Here is an 18718-nt window from a genome sequence, read left to right on the forward strand (position 1 = left end):
CACGTTACATTAATGAAATAATGGAATCTTACCGAAGATTTTATACAAAAGTTTCCTATAATAACTTGTAACACTTTGGCTTTTCATGAAATTCTATTCAAAAATATATATTTGGTCTTCTAACCTAACGTAAAGTTTTATTTTAATTTTTTTAATCTTACAAAGTGTGTTTTTAATCTTATAATCTTAATATTTTTAGTTTTGTTAACAAAAAAAATGAATATTAAAGTCTTAAATATTGACAATGTTGAAGATTTAAACAATAGCCTGGTTGTGATAGAAACAGATTGTATGAAGCTATTCTCAACTACCATCGTAAGAAGCTTGTCTCATTAGGATTAAGGGTCTTTTCATTTTTTTTTCTCTCCATTTGCTTTTACTTCTCTGATCTTAACCATTTATATTATTTTATTAAATAATTTTTTTAAAATTATAAAATTAATGAATGATTTGGAATGAATAAAATTAATGAATGATTGAGATGGAAGAAATAAAAGGAAATGGAGAAAAATAAATGATCCGTCTCGTTGCTATAGGAATTGTGTTGTTTAGGCTTTTGCCGTTTGGGCTTATGGATTCCGTTCGTCTTTTGTTTCTTCGATGCATTTGTGTTGTTTCCTCACTCTTTTGTTTTACTTTCTCTATGCTGGTTAAAAAAACAAAGTCTTAAATATTGACAAATTAAAACATTGTTATTAAATGATATCATATTAAATTTAATTTTTTGAAATAACAAAGATGGGTAAAAAAATTTGTCATTTGAGACTAATAATAAATAATAATATCATAGTTAGATGATTGAAAAATACTTTCAAATTGAAACCTTGTTCAAAATTATAGGACCAAAGTGAATTGAGCCTAACCTTGAATGACCCCTGATTCGATTTATAAATTAATTTTAACATATTTCATTGAAATGAAAAAAATATTTTTTTTATACCAAAAGTAATAATAATACTAAAATTAATTAGCTCTGTTAAAAAGTTAAATAAGTTTATAACTTTATCTTTATTAAGTATACATATTTTAATAATGTATTTTCTGTCACTAATATTTAATCAATATAAAATAGGAAATTCGTGTAAAAATTTAGTAACATATTCCCTCTGTTTTTTTATATTATAGTAAGAGACATTGCATATACACCCCTTTTTTATTTTCAAAACTAAAAAATTTGAGAAGAATTTATTGTAATTTTGTCCCAAATTACTCCTCTTAAGATCAGTTTATTTTTACAATACAAATTTGTTTTATCGTGTCTGAACTTAAAAATTTTTGAATGAACATTCACCCAGAAAAAATTTGAATGAAAAATTTTATTTAAATTTTTTTAATTTTAGACATAATTTTATATTTAAAAAAGGAAGGAACAACTTATAATAATAATAATAATAATAATAATTTTTTCTATTCCAATCTTATAAATAGAATTGAAAAAATAATTATTATTAATTAATTAACGAATATTATGGATAGTTTGGGTCAAAATTCAAATTCAAAATTAATTTTTTTTTATTAGAATCCAAAAATCATTCTTCTCCCCTGCTGGCGCTCTCCCTGCCCCAGAGCGAACAAGACGATAATGCCAAGGGACAGTCTAGTCTTCACTCTACAGTCTCTTGCTTATCTCAATTCGGAAAAGCAAGGTGCAAGGATATGGAGGCAGACCAAGGCTCCTTTGCTTTGGGCGCCACCCAATGTGATGGCCAGTCACGACTCTACGAAGCTTACAATGAGCTTCATGGGCTGGCTCAAGAGTTTGAGACACCGTTCGACGCGCCGGCCGTGCTGGTGGTGGGCCACCAGACCGACGGCAAGAGCGCCCTCGTCGAAGCCCTCATGGGATTTCAGTTCAACCATGTTGGCGGCGGCACCAAGACCAGGCGACCCATTACACTTCACATGAAGTACGACCCTGATTGTGAGTCCCCTTTGTGTTATCTTGTCTCAGATGCTGACCCCACTCTGGCTGAAGAGAAGTCTCTCATGGAAATTCAGGTCATTTTCAATATCTGCTTTGTTGTGCTCTGAAGCTTTAACCTTCCTTTTACCTATAGTTGTCTGCATCGTAGTGTTGCAGAACTTGGGGAACTCCCCATTTCCTTTCTTTTTTTGTTTTTGGCATCAAACAGCACCCCCTTTTCCCTTTTAAGATCGGTATTTTCAATCCAATACAGGCTATATATGGCTGGTTATTTTTGTATTCTTACTTCTTTCATGAATTTTTATGAACTAGTATATGGCTCTGTTATTAGAATTTTACTGTTGGACATGGTGTTTTGGATGAAACACTGGCTATAGAAAATTTAACATCTGTAACTAATCTTAGGTGTATGATGATATGCAAGTGCATGCGTATTTAAACAAAGGAAAAAAGCTATAATGGAAATAAGATAAAACGGTAAAATTCAAATCGGGTTGCGCGTTGCTGCATTTACTGAAAATATGATCGAACTCTATTTTCCTTCGGAGAGAATTTGTGTGTATTTCCATCACCGAGGCTAAGGAATGGATGTTTACTCATGACTTTTGGCCTTTTAGCCTAATGGTACCTGCCTGGCTCATGTTCTGTGATTGGAATCCCACTGCACTGATCTACAAAATGGAATGAAGGAAAAGAATTAAGTGTCCTATAGTTAAAAAATATTCTAGTTGTTGAGCCACTCAAGCTTGTTTTAATGCACCGTTTGACTTATTTGTGTCGTAGATGACAACTTAATTATGTCTGCAAGAAATCCAATAGTCAATTCTATACTAAGATAAACTTTGTTATATTCTTTGAAAAGCCATCTGGGTGATTAATTTTGGCTTCATGAAGGGTTTGGGACGTGTTTAGATAGATGTGATGGATTAGGGACCCTTTAGAGGTCTTTGGTTATCTATGATTGTCCATATATTTGTTGCAATATTTTGTAAATGCTTAAGTTTTACTTGCATGACCGTTCTTACAGGCATATATTGAAGCTGAAAATGTGAGGTTGGAGCATGAGTCTTGTCAATTCTCAGCTAAGGAAATAATTATTAAAGTGGAATACAAATATTGCCCGAATCTTACTATCATAGACACTCCTGGACTTATTGCTCCTGCTCCTGGTCGGAAGAATAGAGCATTACAGGTTAATTTCAATTCTTTTTAAACATTTTAAATTTATGCATTTGATTTCCTGTGGATGATGTTCTTATTGGTAACGATGGATTTCATAACTTCCATTATAGGCTCAAGCTCGTGCAGTGGAGTCCTTAGTGCGGGCAAAAATGCAGCATAAGGAATTTATTATATTGTGCCTTGAGGATTGTAGTGATTGGAGCAATGCTACCACACGGCGTGTAGTAATGCAGGCATGTGTACTCTTTACGTTCCTTACTTGCTGTCTTGTAAATTACACATAACATATTGCTTGGATACTGAGTGGCTGGTGTTTTCAGTATAAATCAATCAATATAAAATATAAAATACATAGCAAGCTGCATTATTATGAACCACAAACAATGTGATTCCCCTCAGATTCCATGTAATGCATGGGGCATTTTTTATTTGAAAGAACTGAGTTGCATCAAAGTGAATGTTTTTGAATATGCAAGGGAGAGTCAACAGTGCATGCAATAACTCCTTTATCATATCCCTGGAAGCAGTAAACAATTTACTTTCAGTCTGGCAAGAAAATATTTATTTGCTTAGAATAGATTATGGTTCAAGGCTTGGCTTACTTACAATTGTTAATATCTTCACATAGAATGTGATATTTATTGATATAACTATGGGTATTGAAGTATAAGAAATTACCACGTTGATCTTGAATGTCAAATGATAGAGGAAACTTGTACTAATGGAGTAGAAAACCAACTTCCGATTAATATAAGATTTCTTGAGCATGATTTTTATCATTGAATTTTAATATGACAGTGGATTTGGTGAGAAAATTGTACTATAAAAAGTTATCCTATGGTGTAATATTGATTTTAAATAATACCTGTATTACTGGATGGAATGTCAAATTATAGAGGAAACTTTTACTGATGGAGTAGAAAACCAACTTCCGATTAATATAAGATTTCTTGAGCATGATTTTTATCATTGAATTTTAATCCGATAGTGGATTTGGCGAGAAAATTGTACTATAAAAAGTTATCCTATGGTGTGATATTGATTTTAAATAATACCAGTATTACTGGATGCCTTTTACACTACATATATATTCCATGTCATATAGCTGGAATTTGACAAAAACTTTGTGAGTATAAATACAGAGTTCCAAGGAATAAATAGAGTTGGCCCAAAAGAGTTCCAATTGTAGAGTATAAATACAGGGTTCCTTGGCTTCAAAAGTAAGTTCTTTATTGGTTTATTTGTAGATTGACCCAGAGTTGTTGAGGACTGTAATTGTCTCGACCAAGCTAGATACTAGGATACCTCAATTTGCACGTCCATCAGATGTTGAGGTTTTCCTTTCACCACCTGCATGTACCCTTGATGGCTGCATTCTGGGTGACTCCCCATTCTTCACATCTGTGCCTTCTGGAAGAGTTGGTTCTGGAAGTGATTCTGTCTACAGGTCCCATGATGAGTTCAAACAGGTTCAGCCCTTTTAGCAATTCATTATTTTCATTTGAACTTTTGTCCATATTGAAAATGTGGTATTTAGTTAGTTTTCTCCTCAGAACCTACTTGGTGCTTATCATTTAGATTGCCTATGCTTTTGTAATCTTTGTTTTTTTTTTCCTTTTCATTTTTTGATCTGGTCAGGGAGAAAGCAGTTGCTTATTTGAAAGCTTCCATCCTGTTAATATAAAATGCTAGAGAAAATTATTGAGAGAGCCTATGTTGAAGTTAAGACTAGTTTAAAACACCATCCATTTTGAGTTAGTATGCATGAAAAAGGTTTCACTGATGTCCTGTTGGAACTTAACACGCATAGTAGCCTAAATATGAGAATTTGATGGCAGATTATTAAATGTACTGTTATGTCACAGGCAATCTTGTTCTCAATGTTATAGCATACGATTTTAACTATATTTGTTGAGAGATTCACTATGTATTGTTTTGTATCATCTTCTTGATTTGTTTGTTACTATGTAATATTGCTATTGTACATCACATATAACTTACTCTGTAATAAATAAAGAAACCATAAATAGAGTAAGTAACATTTCAGAAATTTTTTCTTAGTCTTCATTTTCTTAAACTTATTTGTGGTTCCCTTGTAAGGGTCCAAATTTCTTTAGAAGTTGAATGGTCGGCTACTGGTTGTCTTGTAGGGCTTCCACTTCTTCTCGTTGTTGACTGGTCTGAAAGTTATCTTCCCTTAAGCTATTTAGTTGTACTTATGAATGTAGGCAGTAAGCTTGAGAGAAGTTGAAGATGTTGCGTCTTTGGAGGAGAAGTTAGGCAGGCCATTGTCGAAGCAAGAAAGAAGTAGGATAGGTGTAAGCAAACTTAGGTTATTCCTGGAAGAAATGCTCCAAAAGAGGTATGCATTAGACCTGATTGTTATTTAGTTAATAGGTCTTGAAATTTTTATGGTCTGGGCCTAAATAATAAATACTGTGCTTGCAAGGTATATGGATAGCGTGCCATTGATCATTCCACTTCTTGAGAGGGAGTACCAGAGTGTAAATAGGAGATTGAAAGATATTAATCAAGAATTGAGGTTTGTGTGAAACTAGAGATATTTTCGTTATGATCTGTGATGGGTGGGGATAATTCTTCGTCATTTCAACTTTAGCTTTTACTGTTTTTCATTCTTATGGTTCTATTATCACTAGTCATTTTATCTCTTCTTCCAATTGTATACAGTTCCGTGGATGAAGCCAAATTAAAGGAGAAGGGAAGAACCTTCCATGATCTGTTTTTGACCAAGGTATTCATCTAAGGGCTTTTAAATGGGGTATTTGTAAATTCAATCTTCTTCTCATTATCTGATCCTGCTTGTTGGTTGACGTTTCATGTTGGGAGTAAAAGAACTCCTATTTTATGTTACATTGTTGGGTTAGTGAATTTCTCACATCTAAGGAGTAGCTTTTCTATTCCATTTTTTATACAGACTTCCATCGGTATACTTGTCATTTTTCTGTAGCTATTGAAATTCATAGTGCTTGGATATTGAAAATAAACATCTTCTAGCATTTACTTCCACCTGACTTTATTATTTTCTATTATTCAGTTGTCATTGTTGCTTAAAGGGACAGTTGTTGCACCTCCGGATAAGTTTGGTAATTATCTCAGCACTGTTTTATAAAAAAGTAGTGCATATTATTTAATGTTATAGATGTCTAGAAAAGAAAGCTTATCTTTCTTTAGATATGGCCTTCTTTTTTTTTTTAAAAAAAGAGCATGATTATTTTCCTTGGCATTTTTTTTTTTAATTTCGCTTTAGGTGAAACACTACAAGATGAACGAACAAATGGAGGAGCATTTGTTGGTACTGATGGGGTTCAGTTCCCTTGCAAGCTAATACCTGTAAGCTATGCAACTCTTGGTTTGTTTCTTTCTCTGCTGTCTTCATGCTGTATATTTTTAGAGTACCACCGACCACTTACTTATTTTATTGTCTTCCTTTTTAAAGAAAATATTTCTATTTTTGTCATTCTGGTTGCTTATCTTATGTATGCCTTTTCTTAATGAGCTTCATATGAGTGTGATATTTGCGTGTTGGGCACAAGATTTTTCCAGATCTTTTGAAACAAACATATGATCAACTGAGTTACCACTATATGTAGAATGCAGGGATGCATCTTTATGGTGGTGCACAATATCATCGGGCAATGGCTGAATTTCGCTTTGTGGTTGGAGGAATCAAGTGTCCCCCGATCACGCGGGAAGAAATTGTAAATGCCTGTGGAGTTGAAGATATTCATGATGGAACAAATTACTCTAGGTAGTCTGGTTTCCCTCCGCCTTTTCTTTTTTATAATACTAGATATTTAAGTTTGCATTAACTTTAATCCTGAATAGGACTGCTTGTGTAATTGCTGTTGCAAAGGCTCATGACACATTTGAACCTTTTCTTCATCAGGTAATTAGTGTTATGAAAGTGAAGGTGTTCTCTTTCATTTCTGTCTTCATTTCTTTCCCTTTCTTTTGGAGTTAACTTAAACTATGAGGTATTTTTTTTTTTCCTAAAATCTATTTTTTAGTCCAGTAGAACGCATGTCATTTGATGTATAATAGAGAGGGAGAAACCAAGGGCACCCCTTGAATTATAAATGCTCAATTCTTATTAGTCAAATTGTTTCATCCTTATGCAGCCTACTCTCAAATCCCTAATGCTATAAGAAGAAGTAGCTCAAACTAAAGAAGATCCATGGTCCGAACAGCCAAATCAAATCTTTTGAAGTTGCTTTTGATAATTTCATAGATCCCAGATCAACTATCCTTCTAAGTTGTAAATAACTAAGTACTTATAATGTATCACAAGCTATGTTATAACAATTTATCACAATTTACAAGTATCCTACTTGATATGGTATCACAATTTATGTATACTGTAAAGGGGGGGGGGGTTCAGTGAATGGGGTAATTGGTGAGTGTGTGGAGAGACTAGCCCGTTGCATGCTCACGGTGCCAGAGTCATTTTCTTTTATTCTGTGATTATCCTTGCTGTTTTGTGACTGTAGCTCTGCTAATAGCTTACTCTAGCATCTTTTCTGTATATCCGAATAAACTTTTGATACTTTTGCTACAATTTCTTGGGTCAGGCTCCATCAAAGGCAAAATAGCTAAATCTGACTACTCTGTTTAACCATTCTTCATGGATGATTCTATATTGAACAACCTTATATCTTGTAGCACCTACTTGTGTCCTGCCAATGTATTTGCAACTATACTAATGTATAGTGTTCTTTTTTTGACACAGTTGGGTTCAAGATTATTGCATATACTCAAGAGATTGCTTCCCATCTCTGTTTATCTTCTTCAGGTAATTTTTTTTATTTTTAAAATTCTCCGATTAATGATTTGACTGCCCCTTCTTGTGAAAAATTTTCTTACAGAATCATGAAACATCTAGTTTTTCCCCTTACCAATTTATATTTTTGGTTTCTGACAGAAAGATGGCGAGTATCTTAGTGGTCATGAAGTGTTCCTTAGACGTGTTGCTTCTGCCTTCAATAACTTTGCAGAATCTACTGAGAAATCATGCCGTGAAAAGTTAGCTACTTGTCCCACTTTTAAGGAGCTCCCATTTTTTTTTTTAAATTTCACTGTTTATTATTAATTCAAAGTATCACACCAACATAATAAAAATGAGAACAGATTTTATTCAAATGAAAACATTGTGAGCATACTCTTACCAGCTACCAACTTTGGCCATACATTTTGAAGAAAAGATAGTATTAGAGGATGTGTGATTTAGCTTGTAAAGAAAACACGATCAATTTTCAAGTGTCATGCTGGTGTTGAGGATAATGATCCTCCCACATGTCGCGTGTTCAAATTGACATTGAAAGAGGTAAAGAAAACACAAGATGTCTTGTATAGGATTCTTACATTCATCATCTTTTTAAGCTTTTCTATTTATTTATTTTTCATGATTTGTTCTTTCGATGGCATTATGGTGGATTTTACCGCCTTGTTTTTACAAAAAGCTGCAACACTTTTGCATCAAATGTGATGGAACCAAACTAAATGGTCAGGATTCATGAAACTGATCTGCACTGTCACTTTCAATGTGTCTTTGCTTCAGATGCATGGAGGACTTGGTAAGCACAACCAGATACGTGTCATGGTCTCTCCACAATAAGGTATACTTGATTCATTGGTCATCCTTCCACCCTCTCAGGGAGAATCTGTTCTGTTTTACGTTGCTTTTTTAATGATAACACTTACCACTTTTAACATAAGCTAGATCATATGATTGGCCTGTTGAGCTACTAATACCATTAAGTGACACGTTTGGTTCAGTAAGTTTTCAATTTCATGGCTCATTTTGTATCACTTTTGATTTCAACCATGTAGAATCGGGCTGGATTACGCCACTTCTTAGATTCATTTGGTGGAACAGAGCATTCCTATGTTTCTGGTAATTCTGCAGCAGCTGGTCTATCACAAGCAAGCACACACGAGAAAGAGGACGCAAAGCCGCGACCAGATGTAAAGCTTAGCCATGTGGCCTCTAGCATTGATTCCACTGCATCTATTCAGACTGTAGAAACAAGACTTGCTGACCTTCTGGATAGCACACTTTGGAATCGAAGGCTTGCTCCTTCATCTGAAAGAATTGTTTATGCCTTGGTACAACAGATATTTCATGGCATAAGAGAGTATTTCTTGGCTTCCACAGAATTAAAGGTTTGTGATATGTATCCTGCTCATTTGTTTAAGCCTTGGATAAATGGATTATTTGGGGAAATATTTGGCTGACCTTTAAGAAACTTTTAAATGGTGATGTTTCTCTGAAAAATCAAGCCCCTTAATGAACTTAAAAGCTTTAGAGCCTAGTTAGTGCCCACTTTAAAGTAGAATATCTTTTCCTGACACTTTCAGTTGGGCAGTATGCCTGCTAAAAATAATATTTACATCACAGATGAAGCAGCCTGCTGCACAAAATATCATGGTTAATTTTGCAATTTTGTTGTTTAGGCTAATAATTGCAGCTACAAATATGCGACAACACATCAAATTATTGATGATGTTGTGAATTATGGTGAAATTATATCAGTGATGATTTTTTTTTTTGGCAGTTCAACTGTTTCCTTTTGATGCCTATTGTGGACAAGTTACCTGCTCTTCTTCGGGAAGACCTGGAATCTGCTTTTAAAGATGACCTGGATAATGTTTTTGACATAACCAACCTGCGACACTTATTGGGCCAGCAGAAGAGAGATACCGAAATTGAACTGAAGAGGGTATTTCCTTCATGATATTTGCTTTTCTTTTCTTGCTTACATTGCCTGGTATCCTAGAAAACCTAGAGGGTTATTACTATTCCCTGTCCAAAGTAATCGTAACCTCTACTTTGTGGAACTGTTATTACTGACAATGACCTCGTGGGCATTCGGAGATGCTTTTGATATATTCATTTAACGCGATGGCATGCTAATAAATGAAGTTTTTATAAATCTTGGTGGCTCTCCAGTCTCCATTATGCTCTGTGTCTGATGTACAGTTGTACTGTGGTTTTTGCAGATCAGGAGGCTGAAAGAGAAATTCAGAATCATACATAAGCAGCTAAGTCTACATCAAGCCATGTGATTATGCCAAGTCACTGAGAAATTTAGTCGTTTGTTATGTCAAATGTAATAGGGATGTGCTTTTTAAAGATTTGTGAGAAAATGGGATTCGTGGCCCATTTGTTCCTGCTATATAGTTGTTCCATTTCTTCCTACTATATAGTTGTTGTACATAGTTTGAGATAAGCTGCACTTTCTATGACTTCTAAGTAATGCTTGTTGCTATAAATTTTATCTTCTATATTGATTGATGATGGTTAATATATTGATTTGAAATTTTGAATTGCTATGGGGCGGTGTATCCTGAAAATAGAATGAATGGGTGTTCATTATGAGGGCCTCTTTCTTGTAATAAGATTTTGTACAGTAAGTTAAATTGTCTTACAAACTGGGAAAAATGATAACTAGGGATTTCATAAGAATATTAATAATAATTATAGATCTAGAATTATTAAAATTTCAACAAACTATGATCTTTATTTAAAATAAATTATTTTTTGTTGATTGGCTTGAAATTTATAATAGTAAATTTTGAACTAACACTGTAAAGAGTTTTATTTTTTTTTGTTGATATTTTAAGGGATAGCAAAAAATAAAAATGTGATTGGCTTGTAATTTAATTAATTTTCATAAATTTTTAATTGACATTACAAATAATTACAAATATATTTAGTAAATTTTTCAAGCAATTTATTTATCTGTTGATAGCAAAAAAAAAAAAATTATAAGTGATTGACTAATGATTCACAATTAACTTGCCAATTTTTAATTAATATTATAAATAATTTTAAGTGTATTTACTTAATTTTTTAAATGGTTATTTATATGTTGATAGCAAAAAATGAAAATTTATAGTTGACTTTCGTAAATTTTTATTTGATGTTTTAAATAATTTTAAATGTATTTAATAGGTTTTTTTAACTGAATATTAGTATTTTTTTTAATTACAAACATCATGGACTGTTATTGAAATTTATGATTTATAATTATCATTAATATTCTTATGAGGTTCTTAATTATCATTTTTCTAAAAAAACTATGAACTAATATATATATGTATATATATATAATAAGTTATGCTATCTATAACTCATGGATCTTACGGTTTATTTTGTAGATTTTGTATTACAAATGGGATAATGTGTTAAGTTACAATGCACACGTATACTTATTAAAGTTTTAAAAATTAAAACGAATTAGTCAATTGAACAAATCATAACTTTTGGTTCCATCTAGTTCAATCCTCAAAATAAGACTAAGAGAAATAATCAACATTTAATAAAATTGGTTAACAACTAAAAAATTAGTCAAACTTAGACCTGTTCATATCAAATGAACTTGATAAAACATTTTAAAAATCAAAAGAAAATTAAAAAAAATTTAAAAAAACTTTTCAATTACACATATTCTTGGGCCATGTGTTGTAATTGCCGCAAAATTGTTCCCCGGCTCATCCTTTCCTTTTTAAAGATAGCCGTCACACCATTCCATCCTACTATGATCCCCATGGGATTTCATGAAATCACCATGACTCATTGCATTTTTTTTATTTTTTTTTCTTGTGCTTTTCGTTGATTTGTTTCCTTACATATTAAAAACTTTTTAAATATAAGGATATTCTTTTTATCTTTGCATTTCCTATCATTTATCTATTTTTTTTTAAGTGTAACTTAAATATGTCTTGAAAAAGTGCATCATGCTTTATATTTTTCTTAATATATTTTTCAACTTCTAAATAGAAGTCATCATTTATGAATAATGTTAATCTTATATTCACCGACAAGGTAACATATTATCAAGCATTTATAGTATTTTTGTTAAAAAATATATTTAACTCTTATTTTTATTAAGTTATAATATATAAATTAATAATATATTAATTTTATATCAACCAGTTTAACCATAATTTGACTATGATCTAACCAATAAATTGTGAACCAGTGTTGTTCGGTTCAATCATTCAATGACGAGTCTAGTTTTTAAAACTTTAGTAATCACCAAATTACAAAAGGATAAATACCTAGAAAAAAATTAAATCTTAATATTTAAAGTAATACAAGATGTTAAAATAAACTATAAATAAAAACATAAAATAACTTTAGGGTAGAGATTTTATTTTTTATTGAATGTTAATTTTTATCTTGATGCATATCAATTTGGATATATGATTAGTTTTAAAAAAATGAAAAAAAAAATGGTAGGCACTCTGTTTTGGGCTCCTCAAGCTGAAAATAGAGTGGGGCAATTGAGAAAGGAGATGTAGATTTTTTTTTTTTTTTTGTTTACCAACAGAAGATATTATAAAAGTAAATAAAAGTCTTACAAACAAAACAACCAAAAGAACGAAAAGTCTAACTAAAAAGAGATGCAGAATTTTTGGATGCCCTCATCTTAATTTTTAATTTTTTTTATAACAGAAGTTGCTGTTTGGAAGTTTATTATAATTTTTTTGATTGCTTTTTCATATTAAATGCAATCTTATTCCATGCATGATGAGACATTAATGCGAAGGACTAGATCCTCCCTTATTAGTTAATTTTTTATTTTTATTTTATGATTAATCCAACATGTTTATCATATATGAACGTTTTTGTTCTATTTTTTTATTATTGAAGATAATTGAGTATTAAATAAATATAAACACCTTTTTAAAATAAGGATTGAAATATTAATTCATTAATTATATTTTAACTTTTGAGGGATTAGCCATTTTTACTTTTATTGTGTTTGTTCAACTTGGATTTGATGACTGCATGCAATTTTTTTTTTTTCATATAATGCATATGTTTTGGCCAAAAAAAATAATAAAAATAATAATAAAATTTTTTAAAATATGTAAATAACAATTCAATCTCTCTCGAAATATCATAATTTTATTAAAATAATTTTTTAAATTTATATAAATTACTAAATTGTTCTTATTAAAAATTAATTATTCACAAATTTTATTTAAATATTTATAACTTTTCTTTTTATATTTACAATAATGCAACAACAAATCATAATTTTATATATTAAATTTTTTATTTGCTGTTATATTATTGTAAGTATAAAAAAAGTTGTAAATATTTAAACAAAATTTGTAAATCATTTATTTTTAACAAGAATAATTTAATAATTTATATAAATTTATTAATGATAAAAAATTTAAAAAAATTTAATATTTTAAAAGATTAAATTATTATTTATATATGTAAAAAAAATTAGTATTATTTTTTTAAAAAAATATGTAATGCATTTTTTGAAAATAAAAAAAAATAAAATTAGACTGGGAGCTTGGAAACTCAGTTGCCTCCTAGAAGCTCCCCACCCCCCTCCCCCGGCTACGGTGGCGCAACCAGTTCATAAGTCCCCGGACCTCCGCCCCCTTATTCGTGATTCGTTCAATTTTGTCTTCCAGTAGGTAAGTGTCTGTTCCGTTTGAGTTTTAGGTTTGCACTCTAAATATTACTTGGGAGCCTTGAGGGGTTCAGCTGATAAATACTTCGGCGTAGATTGAAAATCACATTGATCCACCAGTGTTTTAGGTAGAACCTCAAGTTCTTTATTCAATTGGTAATTGGCATGCACTGCATCATTTTCATTGCCTTCCAAATAAGACGATTTATTATTCTTGTGGAAATAAGTATTTTCAAGTATTGTTTGGGGTTGTTGGTAAGCTAATTTCGTTTTTAACTTACTGCTCAAATTAATGTTCAGATGAGTGACTTGTCCAAGGACCAACTTTTTGCTCTTCATGGGATTGCTGCTGCTGGGTCAGCGGCTTTGGCAACGGCTCTCACTTATCCTTTGGATACCATTAAAGTCATCACGCAGGTTGTAATTTTGCTTACCCTGTGATCCATGGTTTCAAAATTTCTCTAAAACTTACCTCTTCTTTGTTCGAAGGTTGGTTCAAGTTCTGGTAAGGAGTTGACTGCTGCCCAGGTGTTCAGCAGAGTGCAAACGTTGTCGGGTAATGAAGGTATAGTGGATTTTTCAAATAAGAAAATAGAACAAGCAAGCAGAAGGATTACTTAGTTGATTCTTTATTTGCTTTGGTTCGATTGGCATGTGGGATTTTTTTTCCCTTAAGGCAGATTATTGCACTGTGGGTATTTGGATTACAAAACCTGCAGCTTTTTCCCCTGAATTCTGATACACTGTCATTAAGTTGATTATTTCGTACTCATATTTTTTCCTTGGCTATTACGGCTTTTTGGCTTGCACAATCAACACATTTTCTTCTCTGGACTCTTGATGATTAATTATTTATATGGTTATTTTGGACGTTGCAGGTCTGTACAGTGGCTTTCGTTGGTTGGCATTAGGAAGGATTTTAGGTTTGGGGATACGATTTGGGGTCTATGAAATCTTGACAGCCTTTTATAAAGGTATTACATATATATATATATGTATATTTTCTGTTTAAAAATGTCAATTGAAAAAGTTAGCACTGCTTTATATATATATATATAGAACTATGTCATGCCCCTAATATTTGTATATGTTTCACCATTCAAGCATCAAGCTGTAGCCTCGTTAGTTTGCACAGCTATATGTGCATTTTAAAGATGTTCTATGAACGTGAACACTTTGGTTGGTCATTTCTTGTTCTTACAGTGGTAGCATATGCTTATTATCTGTGTTACCTAACGGTCTTTAGCTAGGATTTTTTTCTTAAAGCAATATCTATTTGGGGTTTTAACTTGTATATATGATCAACTAGTGCTAATCTTAGTGATATTGGTGGTCACAAATACATGTGTAACAGATGGTCGGGAAGATAACTATGTATATGTTTCTGAGGCCCTTATGGCTGGAATGGTAGCTGGTGCCATGGAGACACTTGTAAGCTCTCCATTTGAAATCATCAAGCTTCGTGCTCAGGTCACTTCTGCTTCTGTCATGCCAGGCTCTACCTTTGCTTTGGAGAAGGGAGCCAATGCTCCTCTAATTGCAAGATTAATTAATGGGTGTTATCCAGACAAGAGGTCTTTGAACCGTTATGTTGGTCTCATCACCACCCTAACAACCAAAAATTCAAACATAACAGGTGCTCTATTGGAATATCCATGGACAATGACTGGATCTGGGAAGCCACCCTCAGTTTGCCATGTGAGGAAGCCTTCAGACATTATATCTTTGGAAGGATGGGGTACATTATGGAGAGGAATTCGTTCTGGTGTTGTTCGAGATTCTGTATTTGGTGGTGTATTTTTTTCTAGTTGGCAATTCTTGCACCAAGCACTGCTTGATTGGAAGGCTGCAGGAATGGATCCTCCGCCCAGGTTCATCTCCTAGACTTTGATGAAATGAATTTTTTTTTTTAATTTTTAAACAGATTTCTTCCTGCTGTCTCTACTTGAGTTTGACACTTTTAATTGTACTGGTATTCTGTTTGGTCCGTGAAAGAATCTTAATTTAGGAGAAGCCAGACCACAACTGATGATATTGAAAACTTTGGGGGTTACAGAAATGCTAGATAAACGCACTAATTTTTTCATTCTAGTTAATTTAATTTAATAATATAGCAAAATTATGAACTGTGTTTTTGATGGGTACCCAAGTTGGATGGGGAACCCTACTCTAAAAATTAGCTGTTGAGGTGGGAGAACCAACCTACTTATATACCCCATTGAGCATCCCATACTACTCAATATGAGACTTAGTATCCCATACTATTAAGTCTCCATTAGTTTTCTGCATAAAAAATAAGTGTATTAGAATATTAAGTTTCTAAGATTCTGTTTCTTTCTCGCTTTCACTTTAGTTTTATTGCCCCACTAGATTGATAATCTGTAAAAAAAGTTTCTATTTATATTTGCATAATTCTGTTTGATTTGACTTTTCATGTGATCTTTGCCGTTAAATTTGATTTGCAAATGAGGTTCTAGTAGCATTTGAACATTTGGATGCATTTGAATATCTATAAAGGAATCTAGTGGTGCACTTGGATAAATGTTAAATAAATTTAACTGTCTTTTGTTAAAGTAGTTTGTCCTTACTCAGGTCGGATGAAGAAATTGGTACATTGTCTCCTTTGACTGTGAGCCTTTCTGCTGGATTCTCAGCATCAATTGCTGCTGCTGCTTCTCACAGTTTTGATACTGCACACAGTAGATCTCAGTGTACCGTGCTACCAAAGGTATTGTCAGTTTTACTAAAAGTGTCAAATTTTAAAGCCAAGTTCAGTGTTGTCTATGGTTTATCTTTTTTCTTGATCATACATGACTTGTTAATTTACCATAATATAAAGTATAAACCAGAAAAATTAAACAATTGTTTGCTTCTTCTTCTTTTTAATGTTTTTGGCTGTTGACATTTATATTCCTTGTGTTCAGTGTGTTGGTGATAAACTAAGCTATCATGTTTTACAAGGGGAAAAACCTCTGTAGTCCTGAACAGTAACTGGCAGATTGCTTTATCACCTGTGGTCTTGTTAGTGTAATTTGCAGAAGAAAAAGCAGAAAAGAACTATAGCAATGGAGTTTGACTTTTCTTGTATATTATGTCAACCACTTTGAATTCATGGTCCACTGTTTTGATCTCTTGGATAGAGTTAGACATTTGGTATTGAGGGTGGTGAGTGGAGATTTTGATGTATTTACATGAAATTTGGCCTTAGAAGTTAAAAAAAAAGGAGGTTCATGCTCCAAAACCCTTAGTCATGATCGTATGATGTGCATTTAATGCTTACCTTTCCTAATTGGATGAAATTTTTTGGGGTAAATTATAAACTATCTACTTGTTTTGCAGTTTGGTCCTGAGTTTTGTAGTAAGCACATTATTTTGGAGGATTGTCTTAATGTAGGCTTCAACTTAAAATTCTTAGGGAATGCAACAAATTTGAGTTTTTGGTGGTGGGATAATCAGACTTGTGGAGTACAACCAATTTTATTGGTCTTTTTTAAAGTTTATTCAATGCCATTGGGTGTCTGTCATCTGAGATGATCATTTCTGATTTCACAATTGTTGTAATTCATTGTCAGTCATCTCGAAAGTTGAGGGACAGCACACACACACTGATTTTACTGAGTCATATTCATTAGTGTCACATTATTCAGATTTTTTATTTTTTATTCAAATGTTAGTGGATAATCACTAAGTATCTAGAAGTTAATACACTCGGTCAGTTGTATTATTTCATGAATTTGATGTAACAGTAACTTCATACGTGTTACCAACCTATCTCACATTCCTTATGGTTTTTTTGGGCTTACAAGATCAAATGCTTGGAAGCTACGTATCTCTTGTTCATATAGATTGTAATTTGGTGAAATTATATTTAAGCAAACATTAAACTGATTTAAACTTGGTTTCTTTAATCTGATTGTCCATAACCAAGGCTCTACAAATTTTGTGGTTACAGTTTGTCTCAATGGAGAGAAAACTTCTCAAATGGAGGCTACCTGGAAACAGGTTTGAGAGATATACTGGGATCTACCCTTCTGATAGGAATCTCCTGTCGCGTGGAATTTGGTTGCGGATGGCTCGGTCTGGGTTTGCTTCATTCATGATCGTAGGAAGTTATTTCTTTGCCATTGATCGCCTTGCTACTAGTTTGACTTGATTGCTACGTTGTGTCCTCTGTTTCTTTCCTCTCTGTGGGAATGGTAGTTGCATAAATAGACGTGCTATTGACCTACTGTGTACTATTTATTTGAAAAAAGCAGAAACTAGTTCTTTGTAGCTTGTTGGAATCAAGCGGCAAATTAGTATTATTGTAACTAACCTTGTCCTGAAATTGCGAGGGACAAAGAAAGAGGAAGAGAAAAAGAATAAGAGTTTTCTTAGTTGATAAGATTTTTCCCCCTTTTCCTTATTCTTTTTTAATATGTATAACATGCCCTTTTGAGTTGTGGGGATCTGAATTTAGAACATGGATTTTTTTTTCCTCCTCAAGTTTTTATTTTTGTTGAGAAGGCTATTTTTTTAACAATATGTACGAAGGCCCTTTTGAGTTGGGGGATTTAAATTTATCATTGGGAATTCCCCCCCCCCCTCCAAATGAGAGCTTGTTTTCCATGTCTGTTTATTTTAGCAGGCTACTCTTTGAAAGGAAAGAATTATATTTCAATACAAAAGTGATCAGATTCTAGAATATCATATTAGTTGAGGTATCTAGTTCCCCTTTACATCGCTCACTAGTCTACATATTGTGCTTTGAAAGAATATCTAAGTTGACCAATTATTTTTCAATAGATGTTATACATAACTTACATAATACAGCTGGTGTATGATATGTTTTAGTATTTTGGCTGATATGTTACAAAACGAAAATCAGTTGTTCTTATCCTACAAAAAGGGGAAAAAAAGTCATTTGTTTTTGTTTAAGTATCATAGGTTTAGTTCTGATATCAATAGAGCCCCATATTAGGTTAACTATATTGATTCTCCTAAACTACCAGCTTTTGGGAGGGGTTTTTTCACCCTCCAGAAACAACTATCTATTGATATCAGAACTAGTGGTGGGTGAAAAAGGCTACTTGTGACTGAGAAAATTGTTGCAGAGGGTAGCTTGCTGGGTTGTTTCCTTTCTTAGGGCAGCCAGCTGATGAAAATCAAGGTT

The 18718-nt window shown here is 32.6% G+C and overlaps 2 protein-coding genes across 4 annotated transcripts; both read left to right on the forward strand.

Moving 5' to 3' along the window:
- The first annotated feature begins 1556 nt into the window (after window positions 1-1556).
- LOC129286828 (dynamin-like protein ARC5) lies at window positions 1557-10456 on the forward strand. The gene is made up of 17 exons (XM_054922894.1): window positions 1557-1998; window positions 2952-3116; window positions 3217-3339; window positions 4354-4575; window positions 5335-5468; window positions 5556-5648; window positions 5795-5858; window positions 6162-6210; window positions 6375-6457; window positions 6718-6875; window positions 6953-7013; window positions 7854-7916; window positions 8046-8146; window positions 8682-8739; window positions 8954-9286; window positions 9679-9843; window positions 10124-10456. Exons 1-17 carry the CDS (start codon window positions 1657-1659, stop codon window positions 10187-10189), a joined length of 2280 nt encoding a protein of 759 aa, XP_054778869.1. The 5' UTR covers window positions 1557-1656; the 3' UTR covers window positions 10190-10456.
- Window positions 10457-13472: 3016 nt separating this feature from the next.
- LOC129286007 (uncharacterized) lies at window positions 13473-18042 on the forward strand. Of its 3 annotated transcripts, none has more exons than XM_054922041.1 (7): window positions 13473-13570; window positions 13867-13983; window positions 14056-14131; window positions 14445-14540; window positions 14921-15437; window positions 16159-16294; window positions 17519-18042. In XM_054922041.1, exons 2-7 carry the CDS (start codon window positions 13867-13869, stop codon window positions 17717-17719), a joined length of 1143 nt encoding a protein of 380 aa, XP_054778016.1. In that variant the 5' UTR covers window positions 13473-13570; the 3' UTR covers window positions 17720-18042. The 3 variants fall into 3 exon arrangements, with proteins under 3 accessions (XP_054778016.1, XP_054778017.1, XP_054778019.1); XM_054922042.1 differs by having other exon boundaries at window positions 13554-13694; XM_054922044.1 differs by lacking the exon at window positions 13473-13570 and adding an exon at window positions 13698-13722.
- Window positions 18043-18718: the final 676 nt, after the last annotated feature.

Source organism: Prosopis cineraria, unplaced genomic scaffold (assembly GCF_029017545.1).
Source record: "Prosopis cineraria cultivar Desert tree isolate PC_DT_omini unplaced genomic scaffold, ASM2901754v1 PC11, whole genome shotgun sequence".
In the NCBI taxonomy this organism is placed as follows: Eukaryota; Viridiplantae; Streptophyta; class Magnoliopsida; order Fabales; family Fabaceae; genus Prosopis; species Prosopis cineraria.

What these genes read in the sequence shown, in the direction of transcription:
- LOC129286828 (XM_054922894.1), top strand. Translation starts at nt 1,657, where the DNA reads ATGGAGGCAGACCAAGGCTCCTTTGCTTTGGGCGCCACCCAATGTGAT. An exon ending in TGCACCTCCGGATAAGTTTG is followed by an intron (nt 6,211 to 6,374) that starts GTAATTATCTCA and finishes ATTTCGCTTTAG; the next exon opens with GTGAAACACTACAAGATGAA. An exon ending in GATGGAACAAATTACTCTAG is followed by an intron (nt 6,876 to 6,952) that starts GTAGTCTGGTTT and finishes AATCCTGAATAG; the next exon opens with GACTGCTTGTGTAATTGCTG.
- LOC129286007 (XM_054922041.1), top strand. Translation starts at nt 13,867, where the DNA reads ATGAGTGACTTGTCCAAGGACCAACTTTTTGCTCTTCATGGGATTGCT. An exon ending in CTTGACAGCCTTTTATAAAG is followed by an intron (nt 14,541 to 14,920) that starts GTATTACATATA and finishes CATGTGTAACAG; the next exon opens with ATGGTCGGGAAGATAACTAT. An exon ending in GGAATGGATCCTCCGCCCAG is followed by an intron (nt 15,438 to 16,158) that starts GTTCATCTCCTA and finishes GTCCTTACTCAG; the next exon opens with GTCGGATGAAGAAATTGGTA.